This window comes from Salvelinus alpinus, chromosome 26 (assembly GCF_045679555.1).
Source record: "Salvelinus alpinus chromosome 26, SLU_Salpinus.1, whole genome shotgun sequence".
Lineage (NCBI taxonomy): Eukaryota > Metazoa > Chordata > Actinopteri > Salmoniformes > Salmonidae > Salvelinus > Salvelinus alpinus.
In genome coordinates, this window is record NC_092111.1 from 20845068 (window position 1) to 20870508 (window position 25441).

The window sequence follows — 25441 nt, forward strand, 5'->3', positions numbered from 1 at the left end:
CAAAGCAGAGCGACAAAAACAACAGAGTTACACATGGGTTGAACAAACACGGACGCAGGCAATGAGGCAGTGATCGCTGAGATCCTGGTTGAAAACAGCAGAGGTGTATTTATGCTATTTGGCCCTGAACAGGGAGAACCTGACTACTGTGACTGACCCAAAATTAAGGAAACCTTTGACTATGTACAGACTCCGTGAGCATAGCCTTGCTAGCGAGAGAGGCTGCCGTAGGCAGACCTGGCTCTCAAGAGAAGACCGGCTATGTGCACACTGCCCACAAAATGAGTTGGAAACTGAGCTACACTTCCTGCCAAATGACCATATTAGAGACACCATACAGCCCATTCGGAAAGTATTCTTTTGTTACGTTACAGCCTTATTCTAAAATGTATTACATTTATTTTGTTCCTCTTCAATCTAAACACAATACCCCATAATGACAAAGCATATACATTTTTTTATTTTTTGGGCTAACTTCTTAAAAATGTTTATTTGAAATATCACATTTACTTAAGTATTCAGACCCTTTCCTCAGTACTTTGAAGCTCCTTTGGCAGCGATTACAGCCTTGAGTCTTCTTGGGTATGATGCTACAAGCTTGGCACACCTGTATTTGGGGAGTTTCTCCCATTCTTCTTTGCAGATCCTCTCAAGCTCTGTCAGATTGGATGGGGAGCGTCGCTGCACAGCTATTTCCAGGTCTCTCTACAGCTATTTCCAGGTCTCTCTAGAGATGTTCGATCGGGTTCAAGTCCGGGCTCTGGCTGGGCCACTCAAGGACATTCAGAGACTTGTCTCGAAGCCACTCCTGCATTGTCTTGGCTGTGTGCTTAGGGTCATTGTCCTGTTGGAAGGTGAACCTTCGCCCCAGTCTGAGGTCCTGAGCACTCTGGAGCATCAAGGATCTCTCTGTACTTTGCTCTGTTCATCTTTGCCTTGGTCCTGACTAGTCTCCCAGGCCCTGCTGCTGAAAAACATCCCCACAGCATGATGCTGCCACCACCATGTTTCACCGTAGGGATAGTGCCAGGTTTCCTCCAGACGTGATGCTTGGCATTCAGGCCAAAGCCTTAGAATAAGGCTGTAACGTAACAAAATGTGGAAAAAGGGAAGGGGTCTGAATACTTTCCAAATGCACTGTATATATTTATGCTGCATTTCCTCCTTTCACTGTATGTTTATTTATTTTCCCTTTTCTACATTGTTACAACACTATGTAGCCATAATGTCATTTGAAATGTCTCTATTCCTTTGGAACTGTTGTGAGGGTAATGTTTACTGTAAAAAATGTCAGTTTATTTAACATTTTGTTTTATTTAACATTTGTTTATCTATTTCACTTGCTTTGGCAATGTAAACATATGTTTCCCATGCTAATAAAGCCCATTGAATGGGAGGGAGGGAGAGTAATGAATTCATTAATTACACTCCCATCTGGTCCACAGAAGCTGAGAGGCCTAGGATTGAGCTCACACTGTGGATCTAATTATCCTCAATCTCAAAACTGAGAGTCACAACAACCTCAGCTGGGTGGAGGGCCTTTCTCTTCTTTGCTCTTCTCTTTTCACAGAGACTCTACATGTCTTTATCTTATCTCTCGCGCCTTCTTCATTCCCCTCTGTGCCTCTTCCCCCACACTCACACACTGCAGAGCCTCATTTCACCATTATTATTTCCAATTCACCAATCTCCTTGCTTGCCTTTTTGTCTTTGTCTCTTCTGACATTAGACACAGCTGATTAAGCCTGGCTCTGATGAGGGGGAGTTATGTGACTGAGGTCACCAGTGTTGTTATGCGAGATGCTCATGTCTCTGTGTTGGGTGAGTAATTAGCTCCTCATTAACAGGCTGCCTGCAGTATCCTTTGGTAGTCCTTGGACACACACATCATCATTTTATTACCGACAGAGTCATGTTTGGCTTATACTGTCTTCTTGTATAAGTGTGTATTGAGGAAACAAGAACAGATAGGGGTAGAGAAAAGTTAACATGGCACACTTAATATAATAGTAGTCTAAAATTATAGAGCCATTTTTGTTGTGTCAACTATTTGGCTTCTTCACTGGCTTTAACAGCCAATATCTCCTCTGTCATCACAGCGATAAACACACAGCCAGATGACTAAAGCTGTCCTGGCTAGCCATCTCTCTTGATATCTGCCTCCTGTTGTTACAGCTGTACTCAACTAACCAGTTGTGAGAGGAGGTGGACAGAGGCTTGCTGCCTCCCGGCCGAGCAATGCCCCTGTACTGTGTACATACCTGAGAATGTTATAGACATAATATATGGCTCGTGGGCCAGAGAGCAAGCTGGAGGGAATGCACAGTACAGACAGATTTGTATTTATTTAACCCTTATTTTACCTGTTACGTTGACTGAGAACATATTCTCATTTACAGCAACGACTTGGGGAATAGTTACAGGGGGGGGGGGGGTGATGAGGTGACCGTGATGGTATGAGGGACAGCTTGGGAATTTAGCCAGGACACCAGGGTTAACACCCCTACTCTTATGATAAGTGTCATGGGATCTTTAGTGACCACAGAGAGTCAGGACACCCGTTTAACTTCCCTTCAGAAAGACGGCACCCTACACAGGGCAATGTGCCAATGCCCTGGGGCCATTGGGATATTTTTTTAGACCAGAGATAAGGGTGCCTCCTACTGGTCCTCCAACACCACTTCCAGCAGCATCCAGCAGCATCTGGAAGTGGTCACAGGAAGTGCTGTCACAGTTACCAGCCCTTTCAAGCTTAACATCCTTATCATTTATCGCCCTCCAGGTTCCCTTGGAGAGTTCATCAATGAGCTTGATGCCCTGATAAGCTCCTTTCCTGAGGACGGCTCACCTCTCACAGTTCTGGGTGACTTTAACCTCCCCACGTCTACCTTTGACTCATTCCTCTCTGCCTCCTTCTTTCCACTCCTCTCCTCTTTTGACCTCACCCTCTCACCTTCCCCCCCTACTCACAAGGCAGGCAATACGCTTGACCTCATCTTTACTAGATGCTGTTCTTCCACTAACCTCATTGCAACTCCCCTCCAAGTCTCCGACCACTACCTTGTATCCTTTTCCCTCTCGCTCTCATCCATCACTTCCCACACTGCCCCTACTCGGATGGTATCGCGCCGTCCCAACCTTCGCTCTCTCTCCCCCGCTACTCTCTCCTCTTCCATCCTATCATCTCTTCCCTCTGCTCAAACCTTCTCCAACCTATCTCCTGATTCTGCCTCCTCAACCCTCCTCTCCTCCCTTTCTGCATCCTTTGACTCTCTATGTCCCCTATCCTCCAGGCCGGCTCGGTCCTCCCCTCCTGCTCCGTGGCTCGACGACTCATTGCGAGCTCACAGAACAGGGCTCCGGGCAGCCGAGCGGAAATGGAGGAAAACTCGCCTCCCTGCGGACCTGGCATCCTTTCACTCCCTCCTCTCTACATTTTCCTCTTCTGTCTCTGCTGCTAAAGCCACTTTCTACCACTCTAAATTCCAAGCATCTGCCTCTAACCCTAGGAAGCTCTTTGCCACCTTCTCCTCCCTCCTGAATCCTCCTCCCCCTCCTCCCCCCTCCTCCCTCTCTGCAGATGACTTCGTCAACCATTTTGAAAAGAAGGTCGACGACATCCGATCCTCGTTTGCTAAGTCAAACGACACCGCTGGTTCTGCTCACACTGCCCTACCCTGTGCTCTGACCTCTTTCTCCCCTCTCTCTCCAGATGAAATCTCGCGTCTTGTGACGGCCGGCCGCCCAACAACCTGCCCGCTTGACCCTATCCCCTCCTCTCTTCTCCAGACCATTTCCGGAGACCTTCTCCCTTACCTCACCTCGCTCATCAACTCATCCTTGACCGCTGGCTACGTCCCTTCCGTCTTCAAGAGAGCGAGAGTTGCACCCCTGCTGAAAAAACCTACACTCGATCCCTCCGATGTCAACAACTACAGACCAGTATCCCTTCTTTCTTTTCTCTCAAACTCTCGAACGTGCCGTCCTTGGCCAGCTCTCCCGCTATCTCTCTCAGAATGACCTTCTTGATCCAAATCAGTCAGGTTTCAAGACTAGTCATTCAACTGAGACTGCTCTTCTCTGTATCACGGAGGCGCTCCGCACTGCTAAAGCTAACTCTCTCTCCTCTGCTCTCATCCTCCTAGACCTATCGGCTGCCTTCGATACTGTGAACCATCAGATCCTCCTCTCCACCCTCTCCGAGTTGGGCATCTCCGGCGCGGCCCACGCTTGGATTGCGTCCTACCTGACAGGTCGCTCCTACCAGGTGGCGTGGCGAGAATCTGTCTCCTCACCACGTGCTCTCACCACTGGTGTCCCCCAGGGCTCTGTTCTAGGCCCTCTCCTATTCTCGCTATACACCAAGTCACTTGGCTCTGTCATAACCTCACATGGTCTCTCCTATCATTGCTATGCAGACGACACACAATTAATCTTCTCCTTTCCCCCTTCTGATGACCAGGTGGCGAATCGCATCTCTGCATGTCTGGCAGACATATCAGTGTGGATGACGGACCACCACCTCAAGCTGAACCTCGGCAAGACGGAGCTGCTCTTCCTCCCGGGGAAGGACTGCCCGTTCCATGATCTCGCCATCACGGTTGACAACTCCATTGTGTCCTCCTCCCAGAGCGCTAAGAACCTTGGCGTGATCCTGGACAACACCCTGTCGTTCTCAACTAACATCAAGGCGGTGGCCCGTTCCTGTAGGTTCATGCTCTACAACATCCGCAGAGTACGACCCTGCCTCACACAGGAAGCGGCGCAGGTCCTAATCCAGGCACTTGTCATCTCCCGTCTGGATTACTGCAACTCGCTGTTGGCTGGGCTCCCTGCCTGTGCCATTAAACCCCTACAACTCATCCAGAACGCCGCAGCCCGTCTGGTGTTCAACCTTCCCAAGTTCTCTCACGTCACCCCGCTCCTCCGCTCTCTCCACTGGCTTCCAGTTGAAGCTCGCATCCGCTACAAGACCATGGTGCTTGCCTACGGAGCTGTGAGGGGAACGGCACCTCAGTACCTTCAGGCTCTGATCAGGCCCTACACCCAAACAAGGGCACTGCGTTCATCCACCTCTGGCCTGCTCGCCTCCCTACCACTGAGGAAGTACAGTTCCCGCTCAGCCCAGTCAAAACTGTTCGCTGCTCTGGCACCCCAATGGTGGAACAAACTCCCTCACGACGCCAGGACAGCGGAGTCAATCACCACCTTCCGGAGACACCTGAAACCCCACCTCTTCAAGGAATACCTAGGATAGGATAAAGTAATCCTTCTGACCCCCCCCCCCCCCTTAAAAGATTTAGATGCACTATTGTAAAGTGGCTGTTCCACTGGATGTCATAAGGTGAATGCACCAATTTGTAAGTCGCTCTGGATAAGAGCGTCTGCTAAATGACTTAAATATAAATGTAAATGTAAATGTCTCCCATCCAGGACCAACCCTGCTTAGCTTCAGAAGGAAGCCAGCAGTGGGATGCAGGGTGGTATGCTGCGGATCAAATCAAATAGAATTCTAATTGTCACATGCTTTGTAAAAAACAGGCGTAGACTAACAGTGAAATGCTTACTTACTGGGGTCCTATCAAACAATGCTAAAGATAAAATAGAAATAGTGACACAAGGAATAATAAAAAATAATGAGTAAAAATAACATGGCTACGGCTTCCTGAGTTGTGCAGCGGTCTAAGACTCAGCAGTGCTAGAGGCGTCACTACAGATCCGAGTTCGATCCCGGGCTGTGTCGCAGCCGGCCGCGACCGGGAGACCCATGAGGTGGCGCACAATTGGCCCAGTGTTGTCTGGGTTAGGGGAGGGTTTGGCCGGCTGGGATGTCCTTGTCCCATCGCGCTCTAGCGACTCGTGGCGGTTGGGCGCGTGCACGCTTACTTTGGTCGCCAGCTGTACGGTGTTTCCTCCGACACATTGGTGCGCCTGGCTTCCGGGTTAGGCGAGCATTGTGTCAAGAAGCAGTGTGGCTTGACAAGGTCGTGTTTCAGACGACACATGGCTCTCGACCTTCGCCTCTCCCGAATCCCATTGCTGCAACTGCCGTACGGACAAGACTAACTACCAATTGGATATCATGAAATTAGGGAGGGAAAAGGGGGTATAAAGTACCCCAAATATGTTTTTAATAACATAACTATATACAAAGGAGTACCAGGTCTGTTTTCTTAGTGAACCGAGTTCTTAAACTGATGTGTGGTTTTAGCAATAGTGCTCAGGGGGCCTGAATACACCCAGCGTACTTGTACTGTAGAAATGATAAACCTCACAGCGTTACTCAGTCGTACTGTGGAAATGATAAACTTCACAGCGTTACTCAGTCGTACTGTAGAAATAGACTTCACAGCATTCTCCAGATCACCTTGTAATGTGCTCCAGTCAGCCGACTGGGAATGATGATGTACTTCTTATTGTTCAGAGCCTGTGTTCCAACCTACAGTATCCAATCTCTTCCTCCCAGATACCACTGGCAGCTTCAGCCTCTTACGCTGCTTTGCTTTCTAACATGAATAAAACCACTCATACCAATGGGGAGCAATGTTTCAAGGTTTTGCCCCGTGTTTTGTCAAAGTGCTGTAGTTTTGCTGTAGAGTGTCTGGGCAGAGGTCACTTTTCCACCAGCTGCGGCTGTATTGACCCTATAGGATACATTCCTACCAGGACACACACAGTGGAAACTGCCAGGATTCTCTCTAGTCTCTGGTCAATAGCTCATTCTCATGAGACCGTCCTCCTCCACAATGTAAATGGCTGATTCATTGTCTCCATGCCTGCCTAGGTTTAGCTTTCCAGCTGACGTGGCTGTGATAGGATTAAATGATTCAATAACCGGGCTGTTGAATTCTTAATGTGCCCTTTATGCTGCTACACTTCCCCTTTAGGCCCATTCAGGGTTACTAGGGTTTATCTCTCCTTTTATCTCTGGGCCGTTTCAGGAGGAGGATGCTGTTTTAACAGCAGCTAATGGATGGGTGAAAATCAGTGGTGGGCTACTCTTCAAAGCACTCATCCTCTCCTTCACCTCCTCTCTGTCTCTTCTCCGTCTCCTTCTATCCTCCTCCTTCTATCCTCCTCTGTCTCCTCCTCCTTCTATCCTCCTCTGTCTCCTCCTCCTTCTATCCTCCTCTCTGTCTCCTCCTCCTTCTATCCTCCTCTCTGTCTCCTCCTCCTTCTATCCTCCTCTCTGTCTCCTCCTCGTTCTATCCTCCTCTCTGTCTCCTCCTCCTTCTATCCTCCTCTCTGTCTCCTCCTCCTTCTATCCTCCTCTCTGTCTCCTCCTCCTTCTATCCTCCTCTCTGTCTCCTCCTCCTTCTATCCTCCTCTCTGTCTCCTCCTCGTTCTATCCTCCTCTCTGTCTCCTCCTCCTTCTATCCTCCTCTCTGTCTCCTCCTCCTTCTATCCTCCTCTCTGTCTCCTCCTCGTTCTATCCTCCTCTGTCTCCTCCTCCTTCTATCCTCCTCTCTGTCTCCTCCTCGTTCTATCCTCCTCTCTGTCTCCTCCTCGTTCTATCCTCCTCTCTGTCTCCTCCTCCTTCTATCCTCCTCTCCGAGGCATTGTTAATAAAAGTAGTAATACTTTACTTAAAGCTGACAGGTGTAATTCGTTTTGAAGCATTATGCATTATAAGCATGTGTAAGTCATGTGTGTGGCCCGGGCCCTCCAGGCACTGAGAGTCTCAGACTGGCTCTGCTGCTCATGAGTGTGTAAACTGTACACAGTGAACTGTTGGCACCCGGACAAATAGCTTCCAATGCAAACACTGGCCAGGGTAGGATTCCATTACAATTCTGGCACGGAGTCAGTGCAGACACACGCCTGTGGCCTTGCTCCCCTCACAAAGACAGGATATCAGCTTCCTGCTAGGGCTTTGATTTCATTTCAGGTGTCTGTCCTCCTCTCCTGCTCTTTCACAGCTGGCACTGAGAGGGAGAACAGGAGAACAGAGGAAAGGTGGAGAATATCTGTGATCAGGGTCTTCCAACCCTGTCACTTCAGGGACCAACAGCCATTTCACATTAGCTTTGTTGGTAGAGCATGGCTCTTTGAACGCCAGGGTAGTGGGTTCGATTCCCGGGAACATCCATATGTAAAATGTGTGCACGCATGACTAAGTCGCATTGGTTAAAAGCGTCTGCTAAATGGCATATATTATTATGTATTTGTTTATTTATTTGGCTAGAATTTGTATTTTTTATTGAACCTTTATTTAACAGGGCCGGTAATCAGAAGCTAAGTCCTTGTAGACTAATTAGTGAGAGGTAACAAGCTCCTCTGGAAATACTCACAACCGCTGAGTCTGCAGGTCTGGCTGCCTGGTCTTGTGCCGCCAGCTCTCCCCCTTCCACACACAGCACATGGACTAACAGACACACACACATTGCTGTGTGTGCACAGTGTGGAGATGAGAGAAACGCCACACTCTCTCCCTATCCTTCTCCTTGGGATCTGTGAACAACCAGAGGGGCCAGTTCTTGCATATTCTTAATTTGCTTCATGCACTCATTTCTTTTGACTTGCCTGGCTGTATCACTACTTGAGGGCTGCATCATTACTTGAGGGTTGCAGTTAAAATCCCTAGAGTCGATTGACATAATACAAAAATCCACTAATATCTATTTCAAGATAGAGATCTGTTTGTTTGTATCGGCTCAATCCACCGCATCCGCCTCCAGCGCTGTTTGTTAGACCAGGAGACAACCCGAAAATCGATCAAAAATGTTTTGTAGTGTCCGAGCGGGCGTCTGTAGTGTCCGAACGGGCGTCTGAACGTCTGACTCGCCGATGCGCCAACATCTGCCTGTAGTGTCCGAACCATTTGGGATACAAACTAACATGATCCCACTATGGAACGGGGAGACTCTCGCGAACATGATGGCGTTTTCCGTTTTGCTCTATGTCACCCACAAGTGTTGCGGGACTCCTCTGAAGGTAACCCGATACCGGTTACATTTTTCTATGGAAGTGTGATATGATAAAGGACAGACACTTCAAAACCAAAAAATAAATCATAAGGAATGTCTGTTTTGCCATTTATGAATGTGTTATTCAATGCATTTCTATGGGCTACAGTAGTAAAGGCCCAATTCAATATTTTATCAAATAATGTTTTAAAATTCAAAATTAAATAGCAGGAATCATGGCTCTGGCTTTGCTCTCACTGGATGTTACGCTACGTAGGAAGGAGCACTTCTATATAGCTTTTACAATGGCTACACTGGTTTTTGAAGTGTGTATGAGATTTGAAAGAGTGTGAGAGCTTGGAGACCGTTTGTGTGCGTGTTGCTGGATAGGGATTGCTATGGAGTCTCCTTACAGAACAATGGTAGTTGTGGAGCCAATAAAGAGAGTGTATAATACTCTACATTCAAGCTGTTTGATTTGATGTCTTCCTCAGATCACTGTGTCTGTCTCCACACGTCCTCTCAGCTCTAAACCCTAGAAGCCCTGGTTCACCCGGTCTGCCTCGAACTCATCTTCACTCTCTATGGTTAAGTAGGCGGTCAGACAGCTGTGCTCCAGTTGATCTCTCTTCCTGTGTGTGTTGACATCTCCTGTTCTCCAGTCTTTCTCTCGGTCTTCCTCTGACTCCCACTCTCCTCTCTCTGCAGTCTGTTTTATTGCTCACTGTTAGTGTTTTAACACCTACACGTTAATGTTAATGAATTACCTGTTCTGTGCAGTAATGGCAACATGAGAGGTTATCATCACTCAAGTGATCACTGGGGAAGCTTGGGGTGCAGGTAATAACCTGGAATGGGAGCTTCTTGTCTATTTATTTACAGAGCAGCAAAATATTCAGAGGAATAATGGGCTGCTGTAGCTAGGGAGTTTTAAACATAACCCAGACGACAGAGACAGAAAAGGAGAGACACAGACAGACTCTCTTTTGATGTCGTTCAGGGGAGGAGCAGGAGGAGAATAAGAGAAGGTTGATGGTTATGAAGCTTGTGACTGCACTAAGAGAGTTACCCGAAAGTGGGCCAGATTCAATCCGATTGCCTTTAAAACGTGCATAGCGGGGGGAAACGCAATGTTATCACGTTTCCAAAGACCACATTCATAGTAAACCCTGCATATGTCGGCTCAATGGGAAATTACCTTTTTAGATGTCTAGATCTTGTCATACCAAATAATTCACAAAGCAAAATAGTTGATTTTATTCCCTTCTGATGATTGAAGTTGATAATTATCTTTATATGGGGGTAAGTTGAGTAAGCTTGGGTGGGTGGCATGTAGGCCTAATGCATTTCATGCTGTCTTTTTTTAAATTAATTTTTTTCACCTTTATTTAACCAGGTAGGCAAGTTGAGAACAAGTTCTCATTTACAATTGCGACCTGGCCAAGATAAAGCAAAGCAGTTCGACACACACAACAACACAGAGTTACACATGGAGTAAAACAAACATACAGTCAATGATACAGTAGAAAAATAAGTCTATATACAATGTGAGCAAATGAGGTGAGATAAGGGAGGTAAAGGCAAAAAACTTGCCTTTAAGTCATTTAGCAGACGCTCTTATCCAGAGCGACTTACAAATAATGGGGTGCAAAGGAGCTAAATAAATAAATACAGTAGGGGAAGAGGTAGTTGTTTGGGCTAAATTATAGATGGGCTATGTACAGGTGCTGTGAGCTGCTCTGACAGCTGGTGCTTAAAGCTAGTGAGGGAGATAAGTGTTTCCAGTTTCAGAGATTTTTGTAGTTCGTTCCAGTCATTGGCAGCAGAGAACTGGAAGGAGAGGCGGCCAAAGGAGGAATTGGCTTTGGGGGTGACCAGTGAAATATACCTGCTTGAGCGTGTGCTACAGGTGGGTGCTGCTATGGTGACCAGCGAGCTGAGATAAGGGGGGACTTTACCTAGCAGGTAACCTGTAGATGACCTGGAGCCAGTGAGTTTGGCGACGAGTATGAAGTGAGGGCCAGTCAACGAGAGCATACAGGTCACAGTGGTGGATAGTATATGGGGCTTTGGTGACAAAACGGATGGCACTGTGATAGACTGCATCCAATTTATTGAGTAGGGTATTGGAGGCTATTTTGTAAATGACATCGCCGAAGTCGAGGATCGGTAGGATGGTCAGTTTTACGAGGGTACGTTTGGCAGCATGAGTGAAGGATGCTTTGTTGCGAAATAGGAAGCCAATTCTAGATTTAACTTTGGATTGGAGATGTTTGATGTGAGTCTGGAAGGAGAGTTTACAGTCTAACCAGACACCTAGGTATTTGTAGTTGTCCACATATTCTAAGTCAGAACCGTCCAGAGTAGTGATGCTGGACGGGCGGGCAGGTGCAGGCAGCGATTGGTTGAAGAGCATCCATTTAGTGTTACTTGTATTTAAGAGCAGTTGGAGGCCACGGAAGGAGAGTTGTATGGCATTGAAGCTTGTCTGGAGGTTAGTTAACACAGTGTCCAAAGAGGGGCCAGAAGTATACAGAATGGTGTCGTCTGCATAAAGCTGGATCAGAGAATCACCAGCAGCAAGAGCGACATCATTGATGTATACAGAGAAGAGAGTCGGCCTGAGAATTGAACCCTGTGGCATCACCATAGAGACTGCCAGAGGCCCGGACAACAGGCCCTCCTATGTGACACACTGAACTCTATCAGAGAAGTAGTTGGTGAACCAGGCGAGGCAATCATTTAAGAAACCAAGGCTATCGAGTCTGCCGATGAGGATGTGGTGATTGACAGAGTCGAAAGCCTTGGCCAGGTCAATGAATACGGCTGCACAGTATTGTTTATCGATGGCGGTTAAAATATCGTTTAGGACCTTGAGCGTGGCTGAGGTGCACCCATGACCAGCTCTGATACCAGATTGCATAGCGGAGAAGGTACGGTGGGATTCGAAATGGTCGGTAATCTGTTTGTGATATAGGTCTGTAGCAGTTTGGGTCTAGAGTGTCTCCCCTTTGAAGAGGGGGATGACCTCGGCAGCTTTACAATCTTTGGGGATTTCAGACGATACGAAAGATGTTGAACAGGCTAGTAATAGGGGTTGCAACAAGTGTTTGCATTCGGCAGATCATTTTAGAAAGAGAGGGTCCAGATTATCTAGCCCGGTTGATTTGTAGGGGTCCAGATTTTGCAGCTCTTTCAGAACATCAGCTGACTGGATTTGGGAGAAGGATACATGGGGAAGGCTTGGGCGAGTTGCTGTGGGGGGTGCAGTGCTGTTGACTGGGGTAGGAGTAGCCAGGTGGAAAGCATGGCCAGCCGTAGAAAAATGCTTATTGAAATTCTCAATTATAGTGGATTTATCGGTGGTGACAGTTTCCCATCCTCAGTGCAGTGGGCAGCTGGGAGGAGGTGTTCTTATTCTCCATGGACTTTACACTGTCCCAGAACTTTTTTGAGTTTGTGTTGCAGGATGCAAATTTCTGCTTGAAAAAGCTATCCTTGGCTTTTCTAACTGCCTGTGTATATTGGTTTCTAACTTCCTTGAAAAGTTGCATATCACGGGGGCTGTTCGATGCTAATGCAGAACGCCATAGGATGTTTTTGTGTTGGTTAAGGGCAGTCAGGTCTGGAGAGAACCAAGGGCTATATCTGTTCCTGGTTCTAAATTTCTTGAATGGGGCATGCTTATTTAAGATGGTGAGGAAGGCATTTTTTTTAAATAACCAGGCATCCTCTGACGGGATGAGGTCAATATCCTTCCAGGATACCTGTGCCAGGTCGAATAGAAAGGCCTGCTCGCTGAAGTGTTTCAGGGAGCATTTTGACTGTGATGAGTGGAGGTCGTTTGACCGCTGACCCATTACGGATGCAGGCAATGAGGCAGTGATCGCGGTTGAAAACAGCAGAGGTGTATTTAGAGGGCAAGTTGGTTAGGATGATATCTATGAGGGTGCCCGTGTTTATGGCTTTGGGGTGGTACCTGGTAGGTTCATTGATAATTTGTGTGAGATTGAGGGCATCAAGCGTAGATTGTAGGATGGCTGGGGTGTTAAGCATGTCCCAGTTTAGGTCACCTAGCAGCACGAGCTCTGAAGATAGATGGGGGGGCAATCAATTCACATATGGTGTCTGGCTGATACTGTCAGCAATATGTAACTAATAAAGTTGTCACTTGATTTCCACATGATCTGTTTACAATAATTAAATTGGTGGATGTCATACAAGTGGAAGTTATGAACCAAATTACAAACCATTGATGCATGACTGTTAGCAATTCAGTATTTATTCCAATCACGGAACGCGCGCACACACACACACACACACATTCTCCAGGGATGGGTTGGTAGGCAATGGGGCCCAAGACAATGGGGACACAATTGGTTTACCGCTCATTGAAAGGTCAGAGGGCATCAGATCTCTTTCTTTCTCCCTTGTCTCGCTCTCTCTCTCTCCCCACTCCTATCCCCTTTCTTCTCCCTCTTCCCAGCCTGCATTTTGCTCCTGAGGATCTGCATTGTGAGCAATTAGCTGGCCAAATGAGGACACATAAAGACCAGTAACAAGCAGACACAGGCCTTTTAGCTGGAAGGAACAAAAGACTGAAAGTAGCTTTTCTGTCAGAGGGATTTGGGTATTTTATTATCTTCTGAGCCTTTAACAGTGACCTCAAGCTGATGCTTTATTATGAAGGAAACTCAATGACGGTGTTGCTGATTGTTCACTATAACGATCCTCTGTGTGTGTGTGTGTGTATGCGTTGATGATTGGTTACTTATGGTCCTCAGGCTAGACCTGCTCTAACTGAAGCATCATCAAGGCGTTTATGACACCAATAAAAGACAATGTAACCAATTCACGTTGACCAGTCAATAATAACCACCTTGTTGGTTCCCTCTTTTGATGATGATTCACATCACAGAGATCGATGTAGAATCTGAGTAATGGCATTCCAATCTGAATGGACATTTTAATAGGTTAAACCAGGTCAAAGGTCATAGCGATCACAGGGATGATTGAACCACAATCACAAATCAAATCAAATTTATTTATATAGCCCTTCGTACATCAGCTCATATCTCAAAGTGCTGTACAGAAACCCAGCCTAAAACCCCAAACAGCAAGCAATGCAGATGTAGAAGCACGGTGGCTAGGAAAAACTCCCTAGAAAGGCCAAAACCTAGGAAGAAACCTAGAGAGGAACCAGGCTATGAGGGGTGGCCAGTCCTCTTCTGGCTGTGCCGGGTGGAGATTATAACAGAACATAGCCAAGATGTTCAAATGTTCATAAATGACCAGCATAGTCAAATAATAATAATCACAGTAGTTGTCGAGGGTGCAGCAAGTCAGCACCTCAGGAGTAAATGTCAGTTGGCTTTTCATAGCCGATCATTAAGAGTATCTCTACCGCTCCTGCGGTCTCTAGAGAGTTGAAAACAGCAGGTCTGGGACAGGTAGCACGTCCGGTGAACAGGTCTGGGACAGGTAGCACGTCCGGTGAACAGGTCAGGGTTCCATAGCCGCAGGCAGAACAGTTGAAACTGGAGCAGCAGCACGGCCAGATGGACTGGGGACAGCAAGGAGTCATCATGCCAGGTAGTCCTGAGGCATGGTCCTAGGGCTCAGGTCCTCCGAGAGAGAGAAAGAAAGAGAGAAACAGAGAATTAGAGAGAGCATACTTAAATTCACACAGGACACCGGATAAGACAGGAGAAGTACTCCAGATATAACAAACTGACCCTAGCCCCCCGACACATAAACTACTGCAGCATAAATACTGGAGGCTCCATCCGATGATTCCCCCGGACAGGGCCAAACAGGAAGGATATAACCCCACCCACTTTGCCAAAGCACAGCCCCCACACCACTAGAGGGATATCTTCAACCACCAACTTACCATCCTGAGACAAGGCCGAGTATAGCCCACAAAGATCTCCGCCACGGCACAACCCAAGGGGGGGCTCCAACCCAGACAGGAAGATCACGTCAGTGACTCCAGCCACTCAAGTGACGCACCTCTCCTAGGGACGGCATGAAACTGGTAAGGTCACGGTTAATATTAAGGTTAATCAATGTGTTAGTGAAACAAGGTGAGAGCAAGGGAGAGGAGAGTAGGTGGAGAGGAGAGTGATAACTGACAGGTGTAGGGATTGGGTTTGCAATGTGTCTCTGTGCTGAGGTAGCTAGCTGGTACAATATCATATATCCGTAGGCAGGTATAATCCAGTTAGCCCATAATCTGGAATGGGAGGGATTAGCTTTCCATGGAGTATAAGTACATGGTAATACTGCTGTACTCCCACGGTCTGTGTGTGTGTGTGTGTGTGTGTCTGCTGCTGTGTCATCCTCTCTCATGGAGTTATGCAGGGTAAGCATTCAGGATATGCTCCTTAGTGATTTGTTGTTCCCTTGTGATTTGTTGCCATCCATGCAGTACCCTTGAGCCTAAAAACACACAACACTTCACTTATATAATAAGTCACTCCATGAATAGCAGTGGCGAACCGTGACTATAGGACCTAGGCCTTCAGAGGGATGAAAAAAGTAAGGAATCAAGAAAATAACAATGTAGCATCACTTAATGTGCCCGACATCACATCTTCTGTAGTCGGGCCATTCTATTTCTAGTGAAGGAAGAGCAATGCTTTTTGATGACATGATAAATGATTCAAACAGGCCTGGCTGTGCTTCGGGCTGCCACACACACACACACACACACACACACACACACACACACACACACACACAGAACCAGCATGGACACACCGTATAAAATAATGTGACCAGCTAAACAAAACACACTGTTTACACAAACCAAGATTGGCTAACAACACTATCACACTGTCACCAATAGCGACAACAACCGTGTCACATCAAAGGTGACAGGCTCATGGTGCTGAAAGGACTGCGACCGTAATATCTGTGCTCTCCATGGCACTGAAGGAGAGACAGTTTTGTTAAAACACAGACACAGCTGATTTTTATCACGTTCATCCCACTAACCAGTGATCTAAAGTTTAAATGTAAGTGTTTCAGTCATTATTTTCAGAGAGCTAGCTAACAGCAAGGGAGCTGCAACAACAACAGTGTTTCAGTCATTATTTTTAGAGAGCTAGCTAACAGCAAGGGAGCTGCAACAACAACAGTGTTTCAGTCATTATTTTTAGAGAGCTCGCTAACAGCAAGGGAGCTGCAACAACAACAGTGTTTCAGTCATTATTTTTAGAGAGCTAGCTAACAGCAAGGGAGCTGTATCAACAACAACAACAGTGTTTCAGTCATTATTTTTAGAGAGCTCGCTAACAGCAAGGGAGCTGTAACAACAACAACAGTGTTTCAGTAATTATTTTCAGAGCGCTAGCTAACAGCAAGGGAGCTGTAACAACAACAACAGTGTTTCAGTCATTATTTTTAGAGAGCTCGCTAACAGCAAGGGAGCTGTAACAACAACAACAGTGTTTCAGTCATTATTTTCAGAGAGCTAGCTAACAGCAAGGGAGCTGTAACAACAACAGTGTTTCAGTCATTATTTTTAGAGAGCTCGCTAACAGCAAGGGAGCTGTAACAACAACAGTGTTTCAGTCATTATTTTTAGAGAGCTAGCTAACAGCAAGGGAGCTGTAACAACAACAACAGTGTTTCAGTCATTATTTTCAGAGAGCTAGCTAACAGCAAGGGAGCTGTAACAACAACAGTGTTTCAGTCATTATTTTTAGAGAGCTCGCTAACAGCAAGGGAGCTGTAACAACAACAGTGTTTCAGTCATTATTTTTAGAGAGCTCGCTAACAGCAAGGGAGCTGTAACAACAACAGTGTTTCAGTCATTATTTTTAGAGAGCTAGCTAACAGCAAGGGAGCCGTAACAACAACAACAGTGTTTCAGTCATTATTTTCAGAGAGCTAGCTAACAGCAAGGGAGCTGTAACAACAACAGTGTTTCAGTCATTATTTTTAGAGAGCTCGCTAACAGCAAGGGAGCTGTAACAACAACAGTGTTTCAGTCATTATTTTTTAGAGAGCTCGCTAACAGCAAGGGAGCTGTAACAACAACAGTGTTTCAGTCATTATTTTTAGAGAGCTCGCTAACAGCAAGGGAGCTGTAACAACAACAGTGTTTCAGTCATTATTTTTAGAGAGCTAGCTAACAGCAAGGGAGCTGTAACAACAACAACAGTGTTTCAGTCATTATTTTCAGAGAGCTAGCTAACAGCAAGGGAGCTGTAACAACAACAGTGTTTCAGTCATTATTTTTAGAGAGCTCGCTAACAGCAAGGGAGCTGTAACAACAACAGTGTTTCAGTCATTATTTTTAGAGAGCTAGCTAACAGCAAGGGAGCTGTAACAACAACAACAGTGTTTCAGTCATTATTTTCAGAGAGCTAGCTAACAGCAAGGGAGCTGTAACAACAACAGTGTTTCAGTCATTATTTTTAGAGAGCTCGCTAACAGCAAGGGAGCTGTAACAACAACAGTGTTTCAGTCATTATTTTTAGAGAGCTAGCTAACAGCAAGGGAGCTGTAACAACAACAACAACAGTGTTTCAGTCATTATTTTTAGAGAGCTAGCTAACAGCAAGGGAGCTGCAACAACAACAACAACAGTGTTTCAGTCATTATTTTCAGAGAGCTCGCTAACAGCAAGGGAGCTGTAACAACAACAGTGTTTCAGTCATTATTTTTAGAGAGCTAGCTAACAGCAAGGGAGCTGTAACAACAACAACAACAGTGTTTCAGTCATTATTTTCAGAGAGCTAGCTAACAGCAAGGGAGCTGCAAAAACAACAACAGTGTTTCAGTCATTATTTTTAGAGAGCTAGCTAACAGCAAGGGAGCTGTAACAACAACAACAGTGTTTCAGTCATTATTTTTAGAGAGCTAGCTAACAGCAAGGGAGCTGTAACAACAACAACAGTGTTTCAGTCATTATTTTTAGAGAGCTAGCTAACAACAACAGTGTCACTCACCAGATGATGATCATGTGATTGAGAAGGCCTAGACAATACACCTCTTCCTTTTCCCCCTTTTTTTAAAAACAGTCCTACCCGTTGCAAGTCAAAATGTAATTGGTTCATTCTACTGTCACTCAAATTCTGCTTTAATACAGTTGAATGGCAGAGCCCTTCTATCCAGCTTCTGAAGGCCTATTCAATGGCTGGCTGAGTTAGCTAGATTTTTATACCCAGAGACCACAAAATAAAATCCTGATTGGATATTTGTTTCTCTTTAGTATTAACCCTTCTCTTTTTAACACAAACTAAAGAGTTAAATCAGAAGATCATTCAAATGATTGTAAAGATGAAATGAAATAGAAATTAAAATCGAAATGTATGTACATTTTTATGAATCCTTAGGCCTTCTGGATAGTACGAAGTGTGCTAGTGTAAGATATAGCTGAAGCTACTTTTAGATATGGGCATGTATCCAATGAGCACACGTCTCTTCTAAGTGCTAGGTTAGTGAGAACTGGAGTACAGCTGGCATACAGCTCACCATGCCTTCTTCTGCCTCACACTCACTCTCTCGCTCGCTGACACTCTTCTCTTTCTACATTCCTCTCCCTCTCCCTCTTATGCTTTCTCTCTGTGTGTGTGTGTGTGTGTGTGTGTGTGTGTGTGTGTGTGTGTGTGTGTGTGTGTGTGTGTGTGTGTGTGTGTGTGTGTGTGTGTGTGTGTGTGTGTGCGCGCAACAAGAGAGGTAGTGGTGTCAGGGTATCTATCCTCTTGTCATACAATACTTCCCTCTGACTGTCTGGGACATCTCGTCTATCCACATTGCTACCAGCGTCTGTCCAATCCCTGCAGCCGTCTGTGATAGTTCCTGTTGTTTTGCGTGTGATGCCCAGCTGCCGCCTGAGTAAAAAAAAAATCAGGAACTGCCGTCGGAGATGAGGGAGGATGGGTGGGGGGAGAGGGGCTGTGTGATGTTATGGGGGGGAGAGGGGCTGTGTGATGTTATGGGGGGGAGAGGGGCTGTGTGATGTTATGGGGGGAGAGGGGCTGTGTGATGTTATGGGGGGGAGAGGGGCTGTGTGATGTTATGGGGGGGAGAGGGTATGTGTGATGTTATGGGGGGGAGAGGGGCTGTGTGATGTTATGGGGGGGAGAGGGTATGTGTGATGTTATGGGGGGGAGAGGGGCTGTGTGATGTTATGGGGGAGCGAGGGGCTGTGTGATGGGGGAGCGAGGGGCTGTGTGATGGGGGAGGGGCAGGGGGAGAAGGTAGGGAGGAGTGAGGGATGAGGAAGCCCTGGCAGAAAAAAAAGACTGTCTTTGTGATAGTAATATATTACATCATCAGGCCTGTTTCTACACCATTTATACTTTTATGGTGTGTTATGCTTTTACTTCCGACTATGGTGCTAGAGTGAGGACAGGTCATAAACATTGATAGAGCACAGTACTTCTTTGTTACTGGATAGGGAACCAGTGGTTCCACAAGCCTGGGTTATACATGGGTGTCGCTGGTGGTGCTCTTAACATATCCAGATGCGGTCTGTAGCTTAGATACTTACTGTGGGAAGAGAGGGGAGAAAATCACTATTTTAGCCAACCAAAAGAGGACTAGGAGAGAGTGCCATGTGGAACGTCTGTCTCAACCACCTATAGCAATGGGTTGATTTGACCCACAAACATGGATCTCTCCTAACCACTAAGTCATGTTGTGCAACAACAGCCTAGAGCGTGACCACGACTAGAACTATTTACTACTGCCAAGCTGTCTGTCTCCTGGAGGCACACCTTCTCTCTCCAGCTCATTCGTCTCTCTCTCTCTTTCAGCTTGTTTCCCATAATTCCTCACCGTGTCCAAAATGAGCAAGACAGAAAATACACAGGCCTACCTCTTTACTACGGACTACAGTTTCAAATGAATGGCTTTAGTGATACACTCGCATTGCATTAATGCCTCCCCTCTCACTCTCTTTCTATTGCTTTGCCCCCCTCTCTCCCCATCGCTCTCTTTCTAAAATAGGATTTGATTATTTGTCCTCTCCACTATGTGTAGGAGGAGGCAACGTAACAATGAGACTCGGCAGCAGCCAGCTGCTCTCTAGTCTACACTGTAGTTCTCATGTACTACAGGGAGGGCAATCTGCCGTGTGTGTGTGTGTGTGTGTGTGTGTGTGTGTGTGTGTGTGTGAATAGATAACTGCATAGAGATGCCATGGGCATGTATCTGGTAATAAGGAGTTATACAGAGTAGTTTGGTTGATAATAAGAGAGAGATCATTCAAGCTTCTTCTCTCTTTATCTTTCACAACACACACTGCTGAATCAGGAATTGAGTTACAGAATTAAAATGTAATGTCCTGATTTCTAAATACGTTCTGTATATTGAATTTCTTTCTTCTGTGCCCTTGCAGTGCGGGTCCAAAAGGAGACAACATCTATGAGTGGAGATCCACCATCCTGGGACCACCAGGCTCTGTGTACGAGGGAGGGGTCTTCTTCCTAGATATCGCCTTTACACCAGACTACCCCTTCAAACCACCCAAGGTAAACACATATGCATGCTCACACACACACACACACACACACACACACACACACACACACACACACACAGGTATGTATGCTAGACTAGTGCTTGCTCAGGAGCCCATGTTGACTGATTCTGTTTTATTTTTGATTTGGGCCTTGGGTTAGGCTTTGAGGGCGTGAAATACTAAACATCTGCACGACACCGGCTACTTTAGAGACAAACATTAACAGTGCATCAATTGCTCCTCTGAAACACAAATAGATAAGTACAGTTGAAGTCGGAAGTTTACATACACCATAGCCAAATACATTTAAACTCAGTTTTTCACAATTCCTGACATTTAATCAGAGTAAAAATTCCCTGTCTTAGGTCTGTTAGGATCACTACTTTATTTTAAGAATGTAAAATGTCAGAATAATAGTAGAGAGAATGATTTATTTCAGCGTTTATTTCTTTCATCACATTCCCAGTGGGTCAGAAGTTTACATACACTCAATTAGTATTTGGTAGCATTGCCTTTAAATTGTTTAACTTGGGTCAAACGTTTTGGGTAGCCTTCCACAAGCTTCCCACAATAAGTTGGGTGAATTCCTCCTGACAGAGCTGGTGCAACGGAGTCAGGTTTGTAGGCCTCCTTGCTTGCACATGCTTTTTCAGTTCTGCCTACACATTTTCTATATGATTGAGGTCAGGGCTTTGTGATGGCCACTCCAATAACTTGACTTTGTTGCCCTTAAGCCATTTTGCCACAACTTTGGAAGTATGCTTGGGGTCATTGTCCATTTGGAAAACCCATTTGTGACCAAGCTTGAACTTCCTGACTGATGTCTTGAGATGTTGCTTCAATATATCCACATCATTTTCCGTCCTCATGATGCCAACTGTTTTGTGAAGTGCACAAGTCCCTCCTGCAGCAAAGCACCCCCACAACATGATGCTGCCACCCCCGTGCTTCACGGTTGTGATGGTGTTCTTCGGCTTGCAAGCCTCTGCCTTTTTCCTCCAAACATAATGATGGTCATTATGGCCAAACAGTTCTATTTTTGTTTCATCAGACCAGAGGACATTTCTCCAAAAAGTACGATCTTTGTCCCCATGTGCAGTTGCAAACCGTAGTCTGGCTTTTTTATGGTGGTTTTGGAGCAGTGGCTTCTTCCTTGCTGAGCGCCCTTTCAGGTTATGTTGCTATAGGACTCTCTTTACTGTGGCTATAGATACTTTTGCACCTGTTTCCTCCAGCATCTTCACAAGGTCCTTTGCTGCTGTTCTGGGATAGATTTGCACTTTTCGCACCAAAGTACGTTAATCTCTAGGAGACAGAACACGTCTCCTTCCTGAGAGGTATGATGGCTGCGTTGTCCCATGGTGTTTATACTTGCGTACTATTGTTTGTACAGATGAATGTGGTACCTTCAGGCATTTGGAAATTGCTCCCAATGATGAACCAGACTTGTGGAGGTCTGCAAATGTTTTTCTGAGGTCTTGGCTGATTTCTTTTGATTTTCCCATGATGTCAAGCAAAGAGGCACTGAGTTTGAAGGTCGGCCTTGAAATACATCCACAGGTACACCTCCAATTGACTCAAGTTATGTCAATTAGCCTATCAGAAGCTTCTAAAGCCATGACATAATTTTCTGGAATTTTCCAAGCTGTTTGTAGCGGTCCTATGTGTAGCTGGTTTAGGGAGTCAGGCGCAGGACAGCAGATATGAGTAATAAAAGTACTTTACTCAAAAAATACAAATACACAAGGCAACAATGATAGCCCACAAACACGGACCGAATTACAATAAACAATCATTCACGAACACATGGGGAACAGAGGGTTAAATAATAAACAAGTAATTGGTGAGTGAAGCCAGGTGTCATAAGACAGAACTAATGGAAAATGAAAAGTGGATCGGCGGTGGCTAGAAGGCCGGTGACGTCGACTGCCGAACACCGCCCAAACAAGGAGAGGGACCGACTTCGGCGGAAGTCGTGACAGTACCCCCCCCTTGACGCGCGGCTCCAGCAGCTCGCCGACACCGACCTCGGGGACAAGGCGCAGGGCGATCCGGATGGAGATGGTGGAAATCCCGCAGCAATGAAGGGTCCAGGACGTCCTCCACCGGCAACCAGCATCTCTCCTCCGGACCGTACCCCTCCCACTCCACGAGGTACTGAAGGCCCCTTGCCCAACGCCTCGAGTCCAGGATGGCTCGAACAGCATACGCCGGGGCCCTATTGATGTCCAGAGGGGGCGGAGGAACCTCCCGCACCTCAGCTTCCTGGAGTGGACCAGACACCACCAGCCTGAGGAGAGACACATGGAACGAGGGATTAATACAATAATCTGGAGGAAGCTGTAACCTGTAGCATACCTCGTTCAGTCTCCTCAGGACTTTAACCTGTCTGGGAAAGGGGGCAGCATTGGGAAGTTTGGATGAAAAGCGTGCCCAGAGTAAACTGTTACTCAGGCCCAGAAGCTAGGATATGCATATAATTAGTAGATTTGGATAGAAAACACTCTAGTTAACAAAACTGTTAAAATAATGTCTGTGAGTATAACAGAACTCATATGGCAGGCGAAAACCTGAGAGAAATCCAACCAGGAAGTGGGAATTCTGAGGTTTGTGGTTTAAGTGAATGCCTATCCAATATTCAGTGTCTATGGAGTCAGATTGCACTTCCTAAGGCTTCCAGTAGAAGTCAACAGTCTTTAGAAGTTGTTTCAGGCTTCTATTGTGAAAGGGAAGAGAATAAGACCACTCAGAGTAAGTGGCTCAGCTGAAAGCCATGTGTTGTTTATCGTGCGTGGCCATGAGCGCGTCGTTGGTTCTTTCTTTTCTATTGTCAACGCTGTTGTCCGGTTGAAATAATATTTATGATAAAAAGATCCTAAGGATTGATTATAGACATCGTTTGACATGTTTCTATGAACTTTAACTTCTACTTGGTACTCATCCCGGATCCGGGAGCATCTTCATCAGTAAAAAGCTGACTAGCATAGCCTAGCATAGCGCCACAAGTAAATACTAGCATATAAATATCATGAAATCACAAGTCCAAGACACCAAATGAAAGATACACATCTTGTGAATCCAGCCATCATTTCCGATTTTTTTAAATGTTTTACAGCGAAAACACTATGTATTTCTATTAGCTAACCACAATAGCAAAAGACTCAACCGCATATTTTCACAATTTTTTTACCGCATAGGTAGCTATCACAAAACCGACCAAATAGAGATATAATTAGTCACTAACCAAGAAACAACTTCATCAGATGACAGTCTTATAACATGTTATACAATAAATCTATGTTTTGTTCGAAAATGTGCATATTTGAGGTATAAAATCATAGTTTTACATTGCAGCTACAATCACCAATAGCACCGAAGCAGCAATAATAATTACAGAGAGCAACGTGAAATACCTAAATACTCATCATAAAACATTTATGAAAAATACATGGTGTACAGCAAATGAAAGATAAACATCTTGTGAATCCAGCCAATATTTCAGATTTTTTAAGTGTTTTACAGCAAACACAATATAGCATTATATTAGCTTACCACAATAGCCAAACACACAACCGCATTCATTCACCGCAAAGGTAGCGATCGCAAAAAAACAGCAAAAGATATAAAATTATTCACTAACCTTGACCAACTTCATCAGATGACAGTCCTATAACATCAGGTTATACAATACACTTATGTTTTGTTCGAAAACGTGCATATTTTGAGCTGAAAACCGTGGTTATACATTGTGAAAATGTAGCAACTTTTTCCCAGAATCTCCGGATATATTTCTGACACTCACCTAATCTGACCAAATAACTCATCATAAACTTTACAAAAAAATACATGTTGGACAGCAAATGAAAGATACACTAGTTCTTAATGCAATCGCTGTGTTAGATTTTTAAAAATAACTTTACCATAACAAACAGCTTACGTTATAGCGAGACAGCGCCCGCAATAAGGGCGGAAAATAGAACTAAACATTTTCCACAGAAATACGAAATAACATCATAAATGGTTCCTACTTTTGCTGAGCTTCCATCAGAATCTTGTACAAGGAGTCCTTGGTCCAGAATAATCGTTGTTTGGTTTTAGAATGTCCTCTTTGCCTGTCGAATTAGCAACCATAGCTAGCCATGTGGCGCAAACGTGCCCAAGAAAAGAAAATTCCAAAACTCGCAAGTAACGTTCAATAAACTGATACAACTCGGTTGAAAAAAACTACTTTATGATGATTTTATCACATCTATCAAATAAAATCAGAGCCGGAGATATCTACCGTGTATACCGAAAGCTTTTCAGAAGGCAATCTGGGGTTCCTTCTCGCGCCTTCGAAGACAATGAAATTTCCAGACACGTCATTCCAAAAGCTCTTGTTCGACCTCAGATCAAGCTACACACCCCATTCCACCTCCCACTGCCTGTTGACATCTAGTGGAAGGTGTATGAAGTGCATGTATATCCATAGATTTCAAGCAAATTAATAGGAAGGCCCTGGAACAGAGCCTCGATTTCTGATTTTTCACTTCCTGTCAGGAAGTTTGCTGCAAAATGAGTTCTGTTTTACTCACAGATATAATTCAAACGGTTTTATAAACTTGAGTGTTTTCTATCCAATAGTAATAATAATATGCATATTGTCCGATCTAGAATAGAGTACGAGGCAGTTTAATTTGGGCACGATTCTTTACAAAGTGAATACAGCGCCCCCCTATTGAGAAAAGGTTTTAATGGAACTTTTTTGACTTTTCGTCTGGATGTTGTGCCCGCGCTTTGTGCATATGGATTACTGAACTAAACGTGCGAAAAAGATGAACTTTATCGAACAAAACAAACATTTATTGTGTAACATGGAGTTCTGGGAGTGCCACCAGATGAAGATCATCAAATGTTAGTGATTAATTTTAACGCTATTTCTGGCTTTTGTGACACCTCTCCTTGGCTGGAAAATGTCTGTATGGTTTTTGTGGCTAGGCGCTGTCCTAACATAATCGCATGGTGTGCTTTCGCCGTAAAGCCTTTTTGAAATCGGACACTGTAGTTGGATTAACAA

General features: G+C 45.4%; 2 protein-coding genes across 3 annotated transcripts in view; both read left to right on the forward strand.

The window, feature by feature from the left end:
• Window positions 1-25441, forward strand: part of LOC139554937 (ubiquitin-conjugating enzyme E2 E1-like) — a 101919-nt gene that overhangs the window by 37092 nt on the left and 39386 nt on the right. The window lies entirely within an intron of this gene.
• The window catches only part of LOC139554934 (ubiquitin-conjugating enzyme E2 E2-like), a 63949-nt gene that overhangs the window by 27768 nt on the left and 10740 nt on the right, over window positions 1-25441 (forward strand). Inside the window, exons 4-5 of one of the 2 annotated variants that reach the window (XM_071368230.1) lie at window positions 9401-9493; window positions 20263-20395. In XM_071368230.1, coding sequence (XP_071224331.1) covers window positions 9401-9493; window positions 20263-20395 — 226 coding nt within the window. The remainder of the gene's footprint in view (window positions 1-9400; window positions 9494-20262; window positions 20396-25441) is intronic. The other variant, XM_071368231.1, reaches the window with a different exon arrangement.